Source organism: Eremomyces bilateralis, assembly GCF_010015585.1.
Source record: "Eremomyces bilateralis CBS 781.70 unplaced genomic scaffold P152scaffold_2, whole genome shotgun sequence".
In the NCBI taxonomy this organism is placed as follows: Eukaryota; Fungi; Ascomycota; class Dothideomycetes; order Eremomycetales; family Eremomycetaceae; genus Eremomyces; species Eremomyces bilateralis.
The window spans coordinates 1,469,439-1,490,148 of NW_022985068.1; the positions used below are offsets into that span (position 1 = coordinate 1,469,439).

Consider the following 20,710-nt stretch of genomic DNA (forward strand, 5'->3'; position numbering starts at 1 on the left):
CGTCTTCGTCATGATCGTAGTGTGATAGTCTGTGACCGCGTCTGCCTACGAACAGAATTACCTAGTATGATCATTGAATGGTCCCTCAATGTTATAAATAATACTTTATATGACTACAATGCATTGAACTAACTCCTTAAGACACAATCACCATGGCGGAAAAGGAGGCAACGGTCTACATCATTGATGTGGGGAGCTCGATGGGAGAGATTCATCATGACCGAACCCAATCCGACCTCGACTGGGCGATGCAATATGTCTGGGACAAGATCACTGCAGCTGTATGATACAGAATCGCTCTTGTATAGTATGGGTCTAATCACCAAGCCAGGTCGCAACAGACCGCAAAACCCTCTTCATGGGTGTCATTGGTTTACGCACCGATGGCACCGATCATCTGGACAATCTGTCTGCCGATGATGGATATCAAAACATCACGATCTTCCAACCCCTAACCCAGACAAAGATGCCGGAGATCCGCAAGTTGACCGAAGATCTGCACCCCTCGCGCACCAACGAAGGGGATGCGATATCCGCCATCGTCATTGCGATCGAGATGATCACCGCCCATTGCAAGCGGCTCAAGTACAAGCGAAACATCACCCTCGTCACGAACGGGACGTCGGGCGTCTATGCAGATGACCTGGATGAGATTGCGAACAAGTTAAAGGATGACGGGATCGAGCTCGTGGTGCTCGGAGTCGATTTCGACGACCCGGAGTATGGCTTCAAAGATGAGGGGAAGAAAGGGGAAAAGGCAAAGGTCGAACAGTCGCTCCGAAGTCTATGCGATGCCTGCGATGGAGTCTACGGAACCATGGCGCAGGCCATCTCGGAAATGGCGGTTCCACGCGTGAAATCGGTTCGGCCTGTCCCATCCTTCAAAGGCTGGCTCACGCTGGGCGACCCCGATAAATACGATTCGGCGATGGTCATAGACGTGGAACGCTATCCACGAGTGATGGTAGCTCCGGCGCCTCGCGCTAGTCAACACGTCATCAAGACCGGTATAGATCTAGATGCCACGCAGACGGGAGAGTCGGCCACGCTAGAGGGTGAGGGGACGGGTAGCCTAGGAGAGGGTATCTCGGCGATCAAGCAAGCGCGATCATACCAAGTTGAAGACAATGAGGCCCCTGGAGGTAAACGAGACGTTGACAAAGATGATCTGGCGAAGGGATACGAATATGGTAGGACCGCCGTTCACATTGACGAGTCCGATATGAACATTGTCAAGCTGGAAACGAAGGCACGGCTAGATGTCATCGGTTTCGTTGCCCAAGAACAGGTCAGTGATGGGAGCACAACAAAGATGCGGCTACTGATGGTTATGGCAGTTCGAGCGTCACCTAGGAATGTCCAGGTCCAATGTCATCATCGCCACGAGAATCTCGGAGAAAGCAGCCATGGCCATTTCTGCGTTCATTCATGCGCTATTCGAAACAAGCAGCTATGCTATCGCCCGTCTTGTTCCGAAAGACGGCAAAGATCCGCACCTCGTGGCTCTTGCGCCGTCGATTGAATCGGATTATGAATGTCTCCTCGAGGTGGAGCTTCCCTTCAATGAAGATATTCGGACATATCGGTTCCCTCCTCTCGATAAGATCGTCACGGTATCGGGGAAGAATGTCGTGCAGCATCGATATCTCCCTAATGACGAACTGATGAAGTCCATGAGTGATTACGTCGATGCCATGGATCTGTCGACACTTGCCTCAAAAACAGAAGAGTATGTGCTCCCTTACACTCTAGGGGCTTGGCTAACTCCATTCTCTCGTCGACAGTGGCGAACAAGAGTACGCGGCATTAGAGGATACGTACTCGCCAATGATCCACCGCATCAAACAATTGATCGCCTGGAGAGCCGTTCATGATTCAGAACCGGCGCCTCCGCTACCCGAGAATTTAATACGATACTCTGCCCCTCCAAAAGAGCTTGTGAAGGCTGTGGAACGGAAGCTTGAGGACCTCGTGGTGGCTGCAAGCGTCAAGAAAGGTAAGTTCATACGCAATCCCCCCTCGTGCAAATACCAACCTCTCAGTCCCCCCGAAATCCAAAGCCCGCAAACGCGCCAGGTCACCCGAAAAACCCCTCTCCGGCCTTGACGTCTCGTCCCTCCTCTCAACCACCCACCCACCCCGGAAGATCAGCCGCGAGAACGCGATCCCAGAATTCAAGCAACTCCTCCGAACCGCCGGCGGCGCGGCGGACATCCACTCCGCGTGCCAGCAGCTCGGGCTGGTCATCGCCAGCTACGTCAAGCACAGCCTCGGCAATGCGGGCTACGAGCGGGCGATCGAGGCGCTGCGCGTGTGCCGCGAGGAGGCGATCGAGTTGGAGGAGCCGGGCGCGTACAACGCGATGCTGCTGGAGCTGAAGCGGAAGTTGTTGGATGGCGAGTTGGGCGAGGAGCGGAGGGAGTGGTGGTGGAGAGTGCGTATGAATCCGGTGGGGGTGATTGATAAGAAAGTGAGCGAGTTTTCGGAGGTAGAGGTGGAGGAGGGGAGAAAGGTGAGTCGGGTTGCGTGGTTGAGGGTGATTATGCTGACATGTCGAAGTTGATGACACTTTCGGGGCCTTGATGCCTCTCGGCCCGATTACGATGATCTTAATCTTCTAGTGGAACGCCAGGCATGGTATCGCTGCAATGGAAGCACGCTGCAATGGAAGTATAAGGGCTCTCCTTGCCACACACATATCTGTGGATTGTTGGTTTAATGTTGGAGCTGCCCACTAATGCAGTGAAATTCGACTTAGGATAAATCCGCCCTGATCGGGTGATGTCCTCATTCAAGTAGCTGAGATCATTCCCATTCAATGGACTTGGTCAGTCAGGGCATAGGGTCAATCCTTCTAGGGACAGGGGGATATCCGCTCAGTATTGTCGAATGAAACCACAACATGTGCACCAGACTCAGCAATAGTAAGGACTGACTGGCATGCAACGCCTAATAAACTCCAAAGAACCACGCTTCCAAACAAATTACTCGCAATCCCTACCGCCCATCCGGCACACAAATCGCCTTCCCCACCCGCAACCGATCGCACTCCATCCCCGGATTCACCTCCATCAAATCCTGCAACCCCACCCCCGCTCTCTGCACGATCTCCCAGCACGTATCACCCCGCTGCACGACGTATGCATGACTCCCATCCGCGCAGCGCAGCGGCGGCTCCGGCGTCGACCCGGGCCCGGTGTTCACTAGTTTGAACAGCAGGAACAGCACTAGCACGACGAGGAGGAGGAAGGGGAGAAGGTAGCGCCAGGCTTCGCGGTTGCCTTCTTTCATTGCTTCGTCCTAGACTCGGGGTTAGTATCGCTTCAGGTGGGATGCATGGGACGTGGGAAGGGGAACCATACCTCTTCCATTGTCATAGGTCGCGGTTCCGACCCATATGGTGTTAATCGTCCATATCGAGCTCCCGCCGGACCCTGGAAGAGCGCGCCATTCGAGGACTGGAAGGTATGCCGTTGCGTGTCGGCGTCATATCCGACTCGTTGCATCCCGTCGGGGAGACGTTGATCGTCCTGGTTGGTGGTCAACAGGGAGCGGTGGAGCGACGATGCTGACTCCTAGATGGTACTTACGGATTCTCTGTCTGTCCAGCGGCCCATTTTGTCCGATTTGTGTGATACTTTTTGATTTCAAGAGATATGTGTGCTTGGGGTAGGTTGCTGTCTGTTGTTAACGGTGACAATGGTATCTGAGACACAGCCTACGTCAGCCAACAAGGGTCTGGTGGGCTGCCTCTTTATGGTATGGTAAGTCTTTACCTTCAAGGAGCCATAATTAACTACGGAGTTCTTCTACGGAATACAAGTAACCTCATCCGTTACATATCATCTACCGCTACATGTCTATCATGTCTTTCACGCTCATTACATCGTTATTGGATTAACGTATTCCACAAGCGAGCGGCCCATACAGGCGAGCGGCCCACCCCATTTTACTAGTAAATTCGATAAAATTTGATATCAATATCTCAGCAACCATTGGATAATATAGTCTGAAAACTTAGAATTAGGTTTTCCTATCCATTTCTAGCTTACTATTGAAATCTTAGAGCTTTATCTTTTATAGTTATAAAGATATAGAGATTTGGTCTCTAAATCTTGCCAAGAAGTAGGCATCTCTATACCTGTAAAAGCTAGGGTTTTAAGATTTCAATAGTAAGCTAGAAATGGCTAGGAAAACCTAATTCTAAGTTTTCAGACTATATTATCCAGTGGTTGTTGAGATATTGATATCGAATTTTATCGAATTTACTAGTAAAATGGGGTGGGCCGCTCGCCTGTATGGGCCGCTCGCTTGTGGAATACGTTACAAAGTTACCGTATAACTCGGACTGTCTATGCATTATTCATGCCTATCCCGTAGGGTTTGGGGTCGATGAACGAGGCCGACACATGAAAGAACGGCGACATTCTTCGGATTGACTTGCATGAATTCCAATGGTTTACATCGTTCTCATTGCATTGTTGACTAACTCAAGCCAATATCCTCTCGCTCTGGTCCGTTTTCGTCTGTACAGATGAACCTCTCACTCAACATTTTAAAGTTGTCGAAGCATTGTATTGGCCGACAATATGCTTGACTGCTTGCTGTACCCATTCCGTTCGGATATAGGCCAGATGGTTAAAGAAACAATCGCCGGGTCCGCACACCTATTTGTCGGTTAGCACAGTCCGCCTCCTTCGCGCGACATGAGTCTTACCGGGTCTCCTTCAGCGCAGAGATTCAGCTCCTTCTCAGCCAACCCGGCGGGAAACGTGCTCGTGGACGAGCTTTTATGGGCGGGATCGCCGGTCATGACGAGGGCGACGATCTTCGGATAGAGGTCGCGTGGGATGTCTTTCGCCGCCGCGTGCATGAGCGCCGCGCCTTGGGAGTAGCCGACCAGCGCGAACTTCTGGTCCGGGCAGGCTTTGCTTTGGGCCTTCAGTCGGTTGTTAACGTCGGTGGCACCGGTGCGGACACCTGTGAGGTCGTAACTGGCTGGATACTAGAAGGGTCAATGGACGCTACCCAGAAATAGGAGCAATGGAACCTACCTGAACGGGATATCCCCTCGCTCCTGGGAGGACCAGCGTGGTGTTGGTGACGATAGGGTCGCCAACCACGATGCCGAACTTCCCTCCTTCAGCGTTCGGTTCACTGGTTCCTCGCGCGACGAGGATTTCCAGGTCGGAGCATCCGGCGGGGATATCGGCCGGATTGATCGGGACGGGCGTGCCCATCTTGATGTCTCCTGGGAGCGAGGGACATGATGACTGGCAGGCCGCCGATGCGATCAGGAGCGCGACCGTTTCCAAAGTGAGGACTTTCATGTTGGATGCGGATGGGCGTCGGTTTCTGGAGGTGGATGGGTTTGTACGTGTTGAAACTCGACGCGTGGATCTTCCATGGGCGCTCTTATAGGTGAGTATAACCCTAAGGGGTTGAAACCACCGAAGAGGGCGGCCGGCTGCTGTCCTATAGTCGTATATCGTACCGATTACATTGCGGTGTCTACAGTACTCTACCCTCATCGCCTGTGCGCGGCCATTGACCAGTATGAAGTGTGGGCTTATTTCTGTCCTGCCTAGCCGTGTCGATCTAGGAATTGTCGTCCCAGATTTCGATTTACGGAGAACATTGGATTGTCTAATACATTGTACGTATTGCAGAGGCGTCATTAAAGTTCATTAAATACCTTGGCCATATCATCCCGGAGTGAGCCCGTACAGTGTGGACAGTGGATACACGTCTACCGAATCTGATTTTAATTGCCTATTCATGCCCTTAGCTTTAAGGAAGTCTACAATGGCGGAGTTAAATGGAGCAATTAATATTCGATAACAAAGCCAATTGGACGGTTGGGTCGACTCTGACGGCAAGTCATTCGAGGACAGTTGACTTCAACTTGGCTTAATATAACAGTGTTCTCGACCCCACAAAGTAGCTCAGGCCTCATACTTGTGCTGGCCTGTGAAATCCAGGTCCTGAACCAATTCGTGACTTGCCGAGGGCCCATGCAACCGGCAGTTGGGATCTTGGATACAGCGGACGTCATGACTTGTAGAGATGACAAGAAAGCCGCAATAGATGCATCCGCTCATGTCCGCCAGTAGAGGCAATTCGTTTCGTCGGCACTTGGTCCGACTCTTTCAAATGCGTCGATAATTCAAGAAAGTACTCTCAGTAGCTAGAAGATGTTAAATCCCGTTGAGCCCTATCAACTGTCAAGAGGGCAGCCAATCTGCAACTCCTGTTGGACTCCGGTGTATTTCGTATTCGGTGTCGTGCAACTTGGTGAGTGCGGGACGTGGGTCCGATTCCGAGGCGATTCTTTCGATCGACTTATGGTCATCATAAACCGGACGGTGGCACATGTAAGCTCTGTCTATTTTGAAACGTCTTACGGCAATCCTCTTCCCTCGCTTCTTCTCCAGTGTTGGTTGGAAGTGAGAGAGCAATCAGCGAGGTCATGTTTCAACGAAAGGGTTCCATCAAGGGTGGTTGGCATGGGTCCAGTCCAACCAAAATAAAATATAGCCCCAGGCCCCTAGCCACACCTTATGTACCGGGTTAAGGGGTTTTCCCGGGGTCGTGCACGGCCCCACTCAATGCACGATTCACTAGATATTTTGAATACGTTTTTGAGGCTACTCGCACCCATAAAAGAGTAACTTATATAGAAAAAGCTAGCGGTGAGGTCTATGTAAATAGAGCCTTATTTCCCACCTAATTCGTAGTCCTGTAGGCGTTTTGGGAGGCGTTTCTCACGCCGTGGGCGCCCAGACGAAGGACCCCCCTCTGTATCTTCTTGACCACTGAGGATAACGTGAGGCTGTAGACTTCGCCTTTAAACCACCTGTGTAGACTTTCTCTTGGTGGTTTTAAAGGATCTAGACTCCCTACAGATCTGGAAGTTGGCTAATCGAGCCTCCTTACTAGCCTGCCTCTCCTTCCCCAAAAGGGCCTTCTCCGTAGCCCTCCTTGTACGTGCCTCATCTCGTTGGAGACGGTTTTCTATCATCTTTTTTTCCTTCTCTATCTTGCGTTGTGCCCTTGCTACCTTATCCTGTTAACTTTGTGCCTCTTGATCGACCTTTTCCTGTTCTCTCTGTGTTTGAAGTTCGCGAGCTCTCTGGATCTTGGAGGGACTGAAAAACTGTGCCTTTATACCAGTTTTAGCACGTAACTCTTCAAATAGTGGCTTCGCCCTCTTACGTTTCTTTTTCTCGTTGATGATAGCCTTTCGCAGGCCCTGGTTTTCCGCTCGTAAGAGGGTAACATCGGTTGAAAGCTGGGCGACCGCGCTGAGAAGCTTTTTCGACTCCGAAGTAACCGCATCACCTACAGCATTACGGATAATCCATTTTACCTGTCTCCAGTCCGTTGACGAGAGGTAAGAATCTGCCGATGAGGCATTTGAGCCCGGTCGAGAGGTTGTTTCGCTAATCCCGATAGCCTGTAGGACTACGGACTGATCCAGTGGATCCAGTCCTGTTTTTTCCCAACCACTTCGAATATTGGTAGGAGTGCAAGATTTATGCCATGCCGCCCAAAATAAGCGAAAGAGGTCTCGTTTCGTGATAGAACAGAGTCCCTGGCACTCAGATATGAAGGTATTGAGTTCCTGCCCGTAATAGGTCGCAAGAGGTGAGAACAGGCTAATGTCGAGCGGTTGTAGGCGATGAGTGGTATGCGGTGGGTAGCAGCATACCAAAATACGGTTTTCGTGGCACCAATCCAGGAACCTCATATTGATATGGCTACCGTGCCCGTCAATAACCAAGAGACGATATCTCCGTCTCGCCTTCGGCTTCGTATACCGCTCAAAACATTAGTCAACCAATGGAATCCTAGCTCATCGTTCGTCCATCCTTATGGAGATGAGGCAAAAAAGGCCTGGTGGTTCTCCGTGTCGAAATCTTGGAGCCAAGAGTCCTGGAGATTACCGGAAACCGCCTGGTAAATTAGACCGGGCGGTAACCAGGAACCATCCGCACAGATACATGCAAGAATGGTAATCCACTCACGATTACCATCCGTCGTGGCCCCTAGGCTCTTATTTTGCGATAAAACGGCCTTTGAGACGATCCGTCTCATCTTGGTCGTGATCCCCATAAGGAATCCCTTTTCATCCATATTGTACATATTCTCCCGATCAATGTCGTATTCCGCAATCTTTTGGGCTAATAAGGCGTAGAAATCACGATAGTCTTACTCTTTATCCGCCCGGGTCCTAGAGGACTCGATAACGTTGAGATATCTCCCGTCGAGCATCGTCTCATGCCGCTCTACGAATCTAGAGACCCAGTTCTTGCCTATGTCTTGTTTCGCGATATCGCAGGCGAAGTTCCGTACCATTGTAGTAGTAGGCGGAAAACCACGCCTACAGAGGTCGTTGATATACGAAACAAGTTTCTTCTCCTGGAATCCATGGAGTTTTCCTCTGTTCAAGTCCGCATCTTGCTTAGAGGTGTTTTTTTGGCGATGTCTCCTAGATAACTTCGTACGGTCGATTCCATACTCTTTTGCAGTCTTAGTATAATTAGGTTTCTCTCCCAGCTCCAATGCAGCAAGAGCGAGCTCAATCTGATCCATTTTGGTAAAGATATATCTAATTACATATTGAATATCGCGATATCATTTCGTGCATTGTGTGGGGCCGTGCACGAGGTGGGGAAAACCTAATTAATTCATTTTGTAACTAGTTAGTTAGTCAACAATGGAAACTGAGGATCTCTGCTTCACCATTCTTCAATCATTTCATCCTCAAAATTATGCTATTCTCCAAACCATTTGTATATTTGGGTCTAAACCTCTAGCTAAATTCACTCAAATCTCCCACTCAAGCCCGATGAACGCCAAGGCTTCCGATCAAAACTCCTACATCGCAGCATCACTCATGGACCGCTCCAAGTCGCCGTTGAGGCTGTCCGTATAGGCCATCGATGCCTCGAGATTCCGGTTTACTGGACGATCGGTGAAGAAGCTCGCTGAACCGACTCGATTTGTGTTTTTGGGGCTTCGAATCTAGAGGCGGTGCTAGTTGAGCACGTTCGATCTCTGCTTGACTTGAATCGACGACGCGTGGATGGTCCGCGATCGTCTCCGGATCCGCCTGTCCGAACCGAGATCGATCGGCCGCCGAAGAAACAGGTTTACGACGGGTCGAGGCAGTGCCCTATAAGCTCGTTAATAACGGACACACATATCGTGGGTCGTCGAACCCACCTGAATTCCACGCACGGCAGCCTTGAGGTCTTGCATCGTTGATCGCGGGTGAGATGGCTCAGTTTGCTGGCCATACGAAGTGGGCTGCTGGTACGAGACAGGTCCGGATGGAGGGCTTCCTAGAACATTCTCCGCTGAGGGTCGAGGATACGAACTGTTCTGGACGGCTGTAGGAGGCGCCACGGGCGCCTGTTGATGCCCATACGACGAAGCGTCCACCTCTGGAGTGCTCCTCATGGTGCTCTTGGAAGGTATCGCTGGACTGTGGTCTCGAGACTTCTTCAGGCTCAAGAGCCGTTGTATCCGAGTTGGAGATGCCTTTCCGGCACTGGCTTTCTGGGGACTGGGGCTTGCACCGACGTTGCCGTTGCTAACGTTTTGACTACTGGCAACGGTGGCCGCAGTCCCGCCGCTAGGGCGTGTAATGGTCGATGTGGTGGTGGTCGTCGTCGTCGTGGTCGTCGTGACCATATTTCCTGTGTTGGGGTCTTTATGAACTTCTTTCCGCACGGTAGGTTCACCACGAGGAACCACTTGATTGGGCGGTGACCTTCTGTCGCTTCCCGTAATGCCCGAAGAAGTTGTCGGCGTGTCTGGGACGCTGCCGGAGGGTAAGTTGCTGGTAGATGGTGACGCTTGATCCAACCCGCCACCCGTATTCTTGTCTTTCTGGAACGGATGCGATAGTCGCTTAGACCAGTTGGACTTCTTGTCCTTCTCCACCATTCCGGCCGTTGGAGGCTGCATTGGGCCAGGATTAGGTAAGGTAGGTAGGGAAGTGGTCGAGGTCAATATTGGCTTTTCTTTCCTGAGTTGGGTCTGGGACTGGTCCACGCTTGATGGCTCTTTAGGTGGATTTCTAGGTTGAATCTCTGGATTCCTCGGGTATGACTAAATAAGTAGGAGATTTCAGATTTCTTTCGAGAAACAAACGAGTCTGGAATTGGGGTCAAGGATCTGTAAGTTGCGTACAGGTCAACCAGTGATGTCATCCATCAGGATGTCGTAAACGGATTTCCCAATCCGGCATGCAGCGCAGGGGTATCAAATGTGGCGGTGCAGGGGTCATCACTGCACTGGAGGCACTGGAGCAATTTGGAATTTCCTATGTCAGGAGCCCAGGACTGTCTGGTGACACACTGTGACATATCCGGTCCTTCCAGTCCTTTAAAGATGAATTCTTACAGAAGTCTCCTATCCTCTCACTTCTTATTATCAGGATGTCGAACCTGACTTTGTTCTGTGAAGTGTGGACTTGAACTGTTACTACAGTGGTACTACAACTGAACCTTTCTATCAGGGTCCCTCTTACTTTCCACTTCATACAGTCGACGAACTCGATCTCTAGTCATTCCAGTTCAGGGGATTGGTCCCGAACCTAAATCTGGCTCGTTATCTCATCTTTTATCATCCAGCAAATTCGAAGGACTTGGGGAAGACAAGGCCATTTACAATTCAGTGGACAAGCCGACGGAGGACGCGCAAGATGCCAAAGAATGCAGCACAATTACGGGGAAGGAATATTAGGCGATCTCTTGCAGAGATCAGTCCTGCCGACGCGCCGTCTCAATCACAGAGCCCTTTGTTCAGGCTTCCACCAGAGATTCGAAACTATATCTTCGAACTAGCCTGTAGCCAGTGTGAAGAGACGTCCAAGCTCGGCGACACCCCTTACCCTGGATGGCGCCCATTGTATGAGCAGCGGAAATCCTTGAAAACATCAACATCGCTGCTGGCAACATGCAAATTGGTCTATTCAGAAACGAGCTTGATCCCGATACGGAGTGCTACTCATATGGTTGACCTTGAGGAACCTCCCTACGATACCTACACCCTAGCTCTCCGTCCTTTCGCTACTATGACCCAACGTACCCTCGAGAATCTGAACCACGTTCATTTGCTTGCGGATTTCATTTACTTCTTTTTGTCCGACGTAATATTTCAGATGCCACGGTTCCGACCGAAACGCTTGACGGTAACCACCGACGCGTTGTCTAGCGCAAGGATTCGGACAGCTTATTTCTTCTCGAATGTCGACCAAAAGCTATACCATGGACTAAGTACAATGAAATTCCCGGGCTCCCTCAAACGTTTGGAGCTAAGGATAATCATTCCTTTGCACTTTCCTATCGGGATCGAGACGACCAAGGTGTTTTCAGAATCCGTAATCCAGACTCGAGGGCACAGCACGCTTTCATTTCATTCGTTCGAAATAGTGCTCACTCCTTGCCCGTTACTAGAAGAGCACTACCAGGGGAAAGCAGAGCAACTCCGCTTTAAGGACCACTTCCAGGCACAAACTATCCAGGGCATTTGGGTGGAATCGCCTTCATCAGATCACCGTGCGTCAATCAATACAGAAGTTGATTTCCGAGACATGTATGGGAATAGGCTACCCCTTCCACCTCTTTTGGATGTTGTGAAGTGTCCCCCTGGTACTCCTTGGAAAACGTGGTGGGAGGAGCAGCTGGCCACGGCATGGTGTGAAATCAGAAAACGGAGAGAAGTTGGCATGATAATCGTACGTGGCTTAAGGTTTCTTCAGTCATACGGTTAGCAGGTATGTGACAAAAGGGAATTCTCAGTATACAGAACTTTCTCGTTATTATGTTCCAGAGCCATATTGTCAGTATTGGGTGTTCAATATTTCCGGTATGGAATATATTATTGACCGGGGCTGGCAGCCGCCGATCTTCGACTCGCCTCGAATTTCATAGGCCCCCACAAGGTCGACTGTTGAACTGCAAAGCATTACTTATTAATTTTTTAAAGTCAATTGCCGTTATATAAGTACTGATGTAACGATGCCTCAATGCAATCTGTGCTGTATTGCGGCATAATTACGCATCGAGATCGGAGCAGAACAGGGCGATGGTATACAACTAGTATTTAACATCAAACTGCCAGTTCGAAAACTGCGATAGACGTCCTGACTTGTTTCAAGCTCCTTTCTCTTGCGGTTTCTGAGTCACAGCCAGTTCCATTGCAGGGCCTTAGTTAACCTATCAAAATGAAGCCAAGTCTGTTCCCGCTGATCACCACGATCTTCGCCCTAGCGCTGGCACAAGTTCCACCAGATGCACAGTGGTATACTCTACGAACAGAAGCGTTCGTTCCAACCTTCATTTACCTCTGGCGTAGCTAATGAACCCGTCCCAGAGAGGTCAACACCTTGTCGAAGCTCTTCCTCAGCGCCAAAGACGGAAGCGTAGCGGCTTTCGCCGGGACTCGGGAATCGGCGAACGTTGCCCAGAAGTTCTTCACGACGGCCTACACTGATGCTGGGACATTGTCCTTCCATGCCGGAAACGCGAGCCATCAGCTCGGTCTTTCAGGCAAGCTTGGCTCGGGGATGCTGGAGCTGGTCGACCTAGTCAATCCGACGGGCAAAACGATCAAACCGGACAATCCTACCATGTGGAGTGTCTTCACAGTCGGGCAAGGTGGTGTACTTGGTATCAAAGATGGTACCGAAAACACACTGAAGGATAGGACTTGGGTTGCTTGGTTGGAGACAGATGGAACGTATCATGTCGGACTCTGGGATGGGGTGACGAAGCAACCGAGGACAACTTCGAATGTCCAGGTGATCGCAGAGAGGGCGCAAGCTCCATTAGGCTCGTGATGTAATAAAGGAAATCAGAAGATGGAATTCTGGAGTTTCATGGTCCCGATGTTACCGAATCGTACCATATAGGTCGTGGTTCATCCACCTTGCTCTTTTCTGAAGGCTGGAAGTAGCGTGAAGGTCTGCATAAAGACAACAAAGAATATAATGAGCCCCAGAACCAAACATATCATTAAATTGGCAATTCATGGGGGATGATGAATAGGAAGTCGTCGGACAACATCTCACACGTGGACTGGACGGCAGAACAGTAAAGGTGTTAATGGCCGAGAATTTGCCGACCGAACGTCCCCAGAGCATCAAATGCTTGAAGAATTTCTGGATCAGCTCGACGACATACAATTGAATATCTCGGAGGTGAAACATTTACTCAATTCGAATTCTTATTGGAGGCCATTACGGATGTCTTTCCTCGCGTGATAGTGCCCTCTCCGAGCCCTCTATCCAAACCATCTATCCCCATCCACCATCCCGAACAATGGCGTCCATCCAAGCCGCCCCAGCTCGAAAAGCCCTCGTCGGAGTGGTGGTCTCCGCTGGCAAAATGGACAAATGCGTCAAAGTACGCATCCCGAAACAAGTCTGGAATAACAAGATCCGCAAAGTACGCTCCCTCCGTGCCTCCGTCCTGTCGTCTCGCCGCAACCCCCTCCCATGACCCGAACTAACATCATCCGCTTCCAGTACTTCACCGAACACTACGCCCTCCTCGTCTCTGACCCCGCCAACTCCACCCGCGCCGGCGACGTCGTACGCATCCGCGACGGCTACCGCCCCGCCACCCGCGCCGCGCGCGTCGCGCACATCGTCACTAACGTCATCTCGCCTTTCGGGCCGCCGCTCGGCGACCGGGCGCCGGTGCCGTCGGACGAAGAGCTACGAGGGGAGCGACACGAGAAGAAGGTGCATAAGGACGAGCGGCAGGCGTTGCGGGGGCGAAAGTTGGCGTTGGAGCGGGTGATGGCGCGGCGGATGGAGGGGGGGATGGAGGGGGAGGGGGAGGATCCGTTGGGGAAGGCGTTTGCGGAAAGGGAGGCGGTGTTGAAGGAGATGATGGAGAGGGTGACGGGGAGGTTGGAGGGGGAGGGGACTATGGTGGATGAGGAGGTGACAAATATGTTGAGGAAGCTGGTCATTGGGAGGAGCGAGGATATTTTGAAAGCGGGGACGGGGACAGCGGAGGCGCCGGATATTGAGGGGCAGATGGGGAGTATAGCGGCGAAGGCGAAGGGGATGTTGGAGCGGAGGAAACATCTGGAGGCGATTGAGGAGAGGCGGAAGGGGTTGGAAGACAAGCTGCAGACTATGCTGGATGGCATGCGTGAGCAGATATCGCGGGCTTGATTTGAAAGCATTGCTTGGTGTATTATGGGTTTAGCGACTTTGTTCGTATAGGTTGGATTCATGTACGAGTACGAGTACTAGTTGTGTATAGATGTACAGATATGGTACAAATGGGTATCACTCAGGGGATATTCAACTGCTCTCTAACAATTCCCGCGGCTTTCTGCGCGTCAACCCGCCCCTCTTCGGCACCACGGATCATCTGGCCGACAAGCCACATCACCTTCGATTTCCCGGCTTGGGGATCGCGTAGGATGACACGCACTGTGTCTTGATTGTTGTCCAGGACCGTCTTCACCATCGCGTGGTACTCCTCATCAGACATGGGCTTCACCGCTAGGTTATCCTGTTCAATGATTTCTTCCGCAGTCCTTGAATCGCCATGGAAGAGGTTCGCTAGCAGTTGCTTTGCTGTCTTTCCTGTTACTCTCTTCCGAAGCACGTTCAGAATTACCGATGCAAGGGTATCAGGGCGCACACGGCTCGCATCCCATGGCTCTTCCGATTGAGAGAAAAGTCCGCCGAGCTCATGAAGTAGCCAATTTCCAGCCGTCCGCCCATAAGGCATGGAGGCCCTCTCGGAGTCGGAGAGTTCAGACTCGAGGGTTTGGACAACTTCCATGTAATAATCCAACCGTTCACCCTCGTCCAAGTTGTGGACGGTCTTCGCATCTTTGATGGAGAGTCCATACGGAGTCTTCAGGGTCAGAAGACTAAAGGCGTCGTCCGGCAACAACGGCATCGTGGCGTGAATATGCTCGACGAGATCCTCTCCAATGATTACCGGCGCAATATCCGGATCCGGCATGTATCGGTAGTCGATCTCTCCTTCCTTTCCGCGTAGGGATCGGGTCTCTGTGCCGCCTATTGTCCATCCTCTCGTCTCGCCTTCAATGACCCCTCCAGACTCGAGAATTTGGATCTGGCGGTTCCGTTCAGCAATAATGGAGTCTTCCACAGCTTTGAAACTGCTCAGATTCTTGATTTCGGTCCTTTGCCCGAGTCCAGACACGCCGTGGTATTGGTGTCCAGTCCCACTGTCGACCTCTGTTCCTCGCTTCCGAATCGACACGTTAACATCAGCACGCATTCCCCCCAGTTCCATACCGGCATTCAGCGCATTGATGCTCTCAAGGATGCTCTGGATTTTGCGCACGCATGCTGCCGCCGTGGCCGGGGAATGAATCTGTGGAAGCGTGATAATCTCGATCAGAGGATGGGATACTCGGTTGAAGTCGAGGAGATAGGTGTCGTTGCCCTGGAGGATGGTCTTGGCCGTATCTTGCTCCATTTGAATCTGTTTGATCCCAACTGTAACCGAGTTCCCATCTTCTGGTGCGATGCCATCGTGTGGGTACAGGACGATGTGCCCATCCTTCGCGAACGGCTCTATTTGGCATTCGTTAGCCGTGAAACCGACTTGTAGCCTTTTCAGACTCCATACCATAATATTGCGTGATCTGATAGCCAGCTGGTTGATCCTGATAAAAGTAATGCTTCCGATCAAAAGTACTGGATCTCTGGATCTGGCAATTAAACGCAATGGCGGCACGAATCGCAGGTATCAACGTGGCCCCTTGGAAATGCGGTTGCGTCCCCGGGAACGCAAGATCGAAAAGGGCCACATGGCTGTTAGGAGGCTCATTGACGGAGGTTGCAGCTTCGGAGAAGAGTTTCTTCGCCGTATTGAGCTCGGCATGAACCTCTATGCCAGCGGTCAGCTCCCATTGGTCTAATGATGCTGCAATTCCATCAGGAGCCTTTTGCTTGCGACTTGTCTTCGAGCGTTTTGCTTCATCCTTCAGACGCTTTCGGAACGGTACAGATATCGGTGCCGACTCGGTGGAGTAGAAACGCCAGATCTGTGGCAGTCGTGTCGCGGTTCGGGGTGAACCGACCAGCAAGACTTGACTGAATGGCCTCCATCCTGACCGGATCATGGCCGTAGTGAGAAGGTCCGTCAGTCTCGATTCTTTAGGCCATTGAGCGCATCATCAATTGTTCTCTTCAGAGCCGTACCGATGATGCGTACCCACTTCTGTAGCGGACGTTGAAAGTTTACCAGACTGCGCATGTGGCGTGATCAGTCCGCCGAACATGGAGATGCCGATATCTTTATCCGCCGGAATTGTTCTCTGCCAGCTCAACATCAACCCATACCAAGCCACATCTACTACGGAGTATACTGTGGCAATATTAATGAGGTTCTGTTTTAGTCAATTGATGCATTGATACCATTCTCACAGCTTCGGATATTGGGCGAGAGCATGAGAGGACTAGCTTTTAAGCCGTTACTTTCCGACAGCTTGGATACCCTGAACACCGAGATCCCCAAACCCCCCAGATTTTGTCATGGAATGGTTCCGCGCTGTGGCGCTTAACCAGGGTTCATTCCCTTGAAAGTTGAAACGCGACCCTTCGTAGTTGCCGACCTTGCGGGCCGATGTGGGAGTTGTGGAGAGGCGCTGGTTCTATTCCGACAGCCGCCTATTCAGATTCAAGTTATTATTGTTCTCTCCGTTGTCATTATCTCTCCTCGTGTCTAACGGTCCTTCCGTTTCCTACCTTCTCATTAACTTTTGCGTACCAAGTCTGATTGTCCGTTGTATATTCGTAGCGCAGCAGAAGTCCGTTAGTTCGATATCACATTGAGTCCTTCTCCGTGATCCACGATGCCGTCGTCAATAGCGCTCTGTCTGAGGACAGCAGGGACATTCGCTCGATCCTCGCCTAAGGTAAGTCTGATCGTCGGCTGATCTCGAATGGCTCATCTCGAGATCGCGAGATCTGCACCTTTCACGCATCTAATGCATCCACAGACTCATGTCCTCCTTGCCCGAACATTCACAACCACCCTCCGCCGCAGCAAAATCAACAAAGTCTTCCCTTCCGCCTCCGAAGCCATCGCCGACTTGCCCTCAAACTCCACCGTGCTATGTGGAGGGTTTGGCCTATGCGGTGTCCCCGATACTCTCATCAACGCCGTGAAAAACAATCCCCAAATAACCGGCCTGACAGCCGTGTCAAACAATGCCGGTGTTGTTGGATCGGGACTGGGCCTTCTGCTTGCTAGCAAACAGATCAAGAAGATGATTGCTAGCTACGTTGGGGAGAACAAGCTCTTCGAGAAAATGTACTTGACAGGGGAGGTAGAACTCGAGTTGACGCCGCAAGGCACACTTGCAGAGCGGTGTAGATCTGGTGGTGCAGGCATCCCGGCTTTCTATACCCCCGCGGCATTTGGTACGGTTGTGCAGACCGGCGAATTGCCACTACGGCACACAGCGGATGGAAAGGTAGCAGAATATGGCCCGGCTCGGGACGTAAAGGTGTTCAATGGAAAGAGCTACGTCATGGAGGAATCCATCAAGGGGGACTACGCTTTTGTGAAGGCATGGAAAGCGGATCGGTTAGGAAACCTCATGTTTCGATACGCTGCCAATAACTTCAATGGAGCCATGGCCCGGAACGCCAGGGTTACCGTTGTAGAGGCCGAACACATTGTCGAAGTGGGCGAGATTGACCCCCTCTCCGTCCATGTGCCTGGTATCTACGTCGACCGCGTCATTCAAAGCACGGAGGAGAAGAAGATCGAGAAGGTGATCAACGCTAAAGACCCAGGTGAGACGCTCGGTGCCGGCGAGACCGCCAGCAAGCGAGAACGCATTGTCAGGAGAGCTGCGAAAGAGTTCAAGAACGGCATGTACGCTAATCTGGGCATCGGTATGCCTATGCTTGCTCCGAGCTTCGTCGATCCCGATGTCGAGGTGCAATTACAATCCGAAAACGGCATCCTAGGACTGGGACCATACCCCCAGAACGGAGCAGAGGATCCCGATGTTATCAATGCTGGCAAAGAGACTGTGACGCTACTCCCTGGTTCCGCTACGTTCGGCAGCGAGGAGTCATTCGGCATGATCCGGGCTGGCAAGATCAACCTGACCATCCTCGGGGCCATGCAGGTTAGCGCACGAGGAGACCTGGCCAACTGGATGTTGCCGGGTAAGATCAAGGGCTTTGGTGGCGCGATGGATCTCGTGTCCAACCCCCAGAAAACTAAAGTCGTTGTGACGATGGAACACACGGATAAGAAGGGACGACCGAAGATATTGAAGCAGTGCGAGTTCCCGCTGACCGGCAAGGCTTGTGTGTCGAGGATCATTACCGACTTGGTGAGTCCACCGTTGCGGATACTGTTTTGAATGTGTGCTGACATGCTTAGTGTGTGTTCGATGTTGACTTCGCGGAGGGATTGACTCTCATTGAGCTGGCTGATGGCGTAACGGTTGATGAAATCCAGGCAAAGACAGAGGCGCCGTTCCGGGTTGCCGGTGAAGTTAAGCCAATGTTGTAAGAGTTCCACGCTTTGGGATCATTGAGCATCTTTTCTTGGCCCGCTTCAGGCTCCCTAATGGGGCTTGATCGGACGGCCGATATTAGAGAAGCCACCGCTACCAAGCGGACTACATTGGTGATCATAAGTTCGTATAGAACTCGTGGTCCCAGCCCACCTGTCACGAATCGGACGAGACCGACTTCGGCCATATATTGGAGCCCTAGTTGTAAACCAAAATCATATGCGGAGTTATATTGCATAAAGAACGTTCATCACTTTTCATTCGATGGGCAATTTTGTTGTTTGATTTGCTTGCATGGTTATTTGTCGTTTAATGACTATCAATAATCTGTCCATGCTCCCAATCGACCTGGTATCTCCTTTTCAGTCGATGGCGAATATCTTCACCATTTCGTTACAAACACGCTTACTTTCCGATCCTCTGTCGCAGGAACTGGACAGCAGCATTGACGTCGCTACCATATGCCAAGTGGCCAGCCGTGACGGAGAGTCCCGCGCCACAAACACCATCATCCGATCTGCAGAAGATCTTCACCGCCTCTTTAGGGTAATTGGGAATCTGGCCTTTGTCCTCCTGGTTGCGGGTGTCGCCATAGAGCACACCACCCACGACCTTCTCCTTGAGGCCCGCCTCAAGAGACGACACCGCACCGTGCATGACGGCGGCGCCTTGGCTGGATGCCAGTTAGCATTCGCGAAACGTGTAGATTTCGAGGGGACTTACCTGTAGCCACCGAAGACGATCTTTGCGTCCGGGCATTTCTTCGCCGCGTTGCTGAACGTCTTCTTGGCCTCATTGATCGCCGCCTGCGTCGTTCCGAGGGTGGACACGTTGTCCATGATGCTGGCCGTATACGCGCCTCCGACACCCTGGCAGGCGACGCCACCTCCCTTCTTCAGAGCAGTGCACGTTTGAGGTCCAACGAGGTACCCCTGAGGACTCTGTTAGCGGAGTATATCATAGGAGCATTAAGGACCCTCACCATGTTCCCTGGCTCGGTCGAGCCACGAGCGAAGACGAAGATGACGGGCTGGCAGCCCTTGCTCAGGTCGTTCGACGTCTGTTGAGGTGCTGGGGCTGGAGCCGCCATGGCAAGGCCGGCGACGGCCAGGATAGAAGTCGACAGCTTCATGTTAGCGGCAGTGTCTTGAAAGGATCGGTAAGAATGGCCAATGGAAGAAGGGATGACTGTGTTCCGATGGAAAGAAACAGGAGTCGTTCACGGCTTTCGGCTCGACCTTATATTCTTTTCTCAGCGGGCCATCTAAACTAAGCAATATAATAGAGACGTATACGACTCTCGGTCGTTATCCTCTTCTGGATGATATGCGGGGATATTTGGGGAATATCCATAACAATGGTTGAACATTATCTCGTCAGTCATATCCCACGCCCCTCGGTGGTGAAACTTTGCACAAGCTTGAACAATATCCGTTTCCCGATTCGGCTGCGGAAAGTCTGGGGTTATGATCCCACCAACCAGGCACCAGCCTGGAATTGAACCCAGTCATAGCAGGATGCTCTTATTCGTGAATACTGGGCGAGAGTATGGAACACAAGCATAATGCAGGGCCATCCTCGGTCGGGGTCTGGGCTCCGGCCTAGCGTTTGAGAAATATAATATATCTCTAGAAATATGGAGAATTAGTGACCACCTGCTGACCACCAGAGTTCCTAGACAGATCACCGATGGCGGTCAATGTTTCTTCCGATTGTTTCGCTTAGTCTAGATCGGGATGGTTTGGATTGTACCAAGAGCGACAAGCTATGCGATTGGCCGCGTCATCATAGTTCATCCCCGGTTTCAGGATACTCCTCATGAAACAGAAAGCAGAGATCCCTGGAGATCTGGGGAATCCTCGTGCACGTGGGACATAATATGATACACTTCCGGAAAGTTTATCATCAAATTCATCATTAAGTTTACTTGAGGATGAATTCATCCTCTAGATCAGATGATACTCATCCTACTTACCGATGGGCGTCGAGTGGCGCTTCCGTTACCTTGAAGGAATATGGATAAAGAATTTACGACTTCAATTCTCTTGAAACGAAGCATCGAGGAAGATACCAATGGGCAGGTTAGGATCCACATCAGCGATCTGGTAGCTCCGTTCTCGACGGAAGAGGCCCGCAATTGACTGCCGACTGA

The 20,710-nt window shown here is 51.4% G+C and overlaps 11 protein-coding genes across 11 annotated transcripts; 5 read left to right on the top strand and 6 right to left on the bottom strand.

Moving 5' to 3' along the window:
* The first annotated feature begins 22 nt into the window (after positions 1-22).
* Positions 23-3,029, top strand: P152DRAFT_454780 (ATP-dependent DNA helicase II subunit 2). Its single transcript, XM_033678655.1, has 6 exons — positions 23-281; positions 332-1,288; positions 1,338-1,729; positions 1,785-1,996; positions 2,043-2,512; positions 2,560-3,029. The coding sequence occupies exons 1-6, from the start codon at positions 153-155 to the stop codon at positions 2,581-2,583; spliced, it is 2,184 nt and encodes a 727-aa protein (XP_033538157.1). The 5' UTR covers positions 23-152; the 3' UTR covers positions 2,584-3,029.
* On the bottom strand, positions 2,600-3,711 carry P152DRAFT_454781 (uncharacterized protein). Its single transcript, XM_033678656.1, has 3 exons — positions 3,591-3,711; positions 3,363-3,530; positions 2,600-3,300 (listed from the first exon to the last, which is right to left on the bottom strand). Exons 1-3 carry the CDS (start codon positions 3,615-3,617, stop codon positions 2,998-3,000), a joined length of 498 nt encoding a protein of 165 aa, XP_033538158.1. The 5' UTR covers positions 3,618-3,711; the 3' UTR covers positions 2,600-2,997.
* Positions 3,712-4,311: 600 nt separating this feature from the next.
* On the bottom strand, positions 4,312-5,330 carry P152DRAFT_428695 (alpha/beta-hydrolase; the record flags this gene model as incomplete). Its single annotated transcript, XM_033677337.1, has 2 exons — positions 4,312-5,005; positions 5,061-5,330. The coding sequence occupies 2 exons, from the start codon at positions 5,328-5,330 to the stop codon at positions 4,679-4,681; spliced, it is 597 nt and encodes a 198-aa protein (XP_033538159.1). The 3' UTR covers positions 4,312-4,678.
* Positions 5,331-6,711: 1,381 nt separating this feature from the next.
* Positions 6,712-7,283, bottom strand: P152DRAFT_409519 (uncharacterized protein; the record flags this gene model as incomplete). The annotated part of the gene is given in 3 exon segments (XM_033676944.1): positions 6,712-7,056; positions 7,075-7,163; positions 7,217-7,283. Coding segments are annotated over 3 exon segments (365 nt in total), but the record flags the coding sequence as incomplete, so codon positions are not given.
* A 1,780-nt stretch (positions 7,284-9,063) lies between these two features.
* Positions 9,064-10,270, bottom strand: P152DRAFT_127095 (uncharacterized protein). The gene has a single exon (XM_033673743.1). The coding sequence runs from the start codon at positions 9,973-9,975 to the stop codon at positions 9,190-9,192; it is 786 nt and encodes a 261-aa protein (XP_033538161.1). The 5' UTR covers positions 9,976-10,270; the 3' UTR covers positions 9,064-9,189.
* Positions 10,271-10,601: 331 nt separating this feature from the next.
* Positions 10,602-12,012, top strand: P152DRAFT_127155 (uncharacterized protein). The gene has a single exon (XM_033673744.1). The coding sequence runs from the start codon at positions 10,715-10,717 to the stop codon at positions 11,783-11,785; it is 1,071 nt and encodes a 356-aa protein (XP_033538162.1). The 5' UTR covers positions 10,602-10,714; the 3' UTR covers positions 11,786-12,012.
* Positions 12,013-12,238: 226 nt separating this feature from the next.
* On the top strand, positions 12,239-12,853 carry P152DRAFT_446176 (uncharacterized protein; the record flags this gene model as incomplete). Its single annotated transcript, XM_033677908.1, has 2 exons — positions 12,239-12,315; positions 12,421-12,853. 2 exons carry the CDS (start codon positions 12,239-12,241, stop codon positions 12,851-12,853), a joined length of 510 nt encoding a protein of 169 aa, XP_033538163.1.
* A 520-nt stretch (positions 12,854-13,373) lies between these two features.
* P152DRAFT_376829 (uncharacterized protein) lies at positions 13,374-13,816 on the top strand (the record flags this gene model as incomplete). The annotated part of the gene is made up of 2 exons (XM_033675637.1): positions 13,374-13,460; positions 13,541-13,816. Coding segments are annotated over 2 exons (363 nt in total), but the record flags the coding sequence as incomplete, so codon positions are not given.
* Positions 13,817-13,869: 53 nt separating this feature from the next.
* On the bottom strand, positions 13,870-16,299 carry P152DRAFT_479058 (Glutamyl-tRNA amidotransferase subunit B, mitochondrial; the record flags this gene model as incomplete). Its single annotated transcript, XM_033681690.1, has 3 exons — positions 13,870-15,589; positions 15,645-15,905; positions 16,233-16,299. The coding sequence occupies 3 exons, from the start codon at positions 16,297-16,299 to the stop codon at positions 14,322-14,324; spliced, it is 1,596 nt and encodes a 531-aa protein (XP_033538165.1). The 3' UTR covers positions 13,870-14,321.
* A 573-nt stretch (positions 16,300-16,872) lies between these two features.
* P152DRAFT_389581 (3-oxoacid CoA-transferase) lies at positions 16,873-18,554 on the top strand (the record flags this gene model as incomplete). Its single annotated transcript, XM_033675990.1, has 3 exons — positions 16,873-16,935; positions 17,020-18,372; positions 18,423-18,554. 3 exons carry the CDS (start codon positions 16,873-16,875, stop codon positions 18,552-18,554), a joined length of 1,548 nt encoding a protein of 515 aa, XP_033538166.1.
* A 409-nt stretch (positions 18,555-18,963) lies between these two features.
* P152DRAFT_470546 (cutinase) lies at positions 18,964-19,648 on the bottom strand (the record flags this gene model as incomplete). Its single annotated transcript, XM_033680983.1, has 3 exons — positions 18,964-19,231; positions 19,282-19,490; positions 19,541-19,648. The coding sequence occupies 3 exons, from the start codon at positions 19,646-19,648 to the stop codon at positions 18,964-18,966; spliced, it is 585 nt and encodes a 194-aa protein (XP_033538167.1).
* Between the last annotated feature and the right edge of the window lie 1,062 nt (positions 19,649-20,710).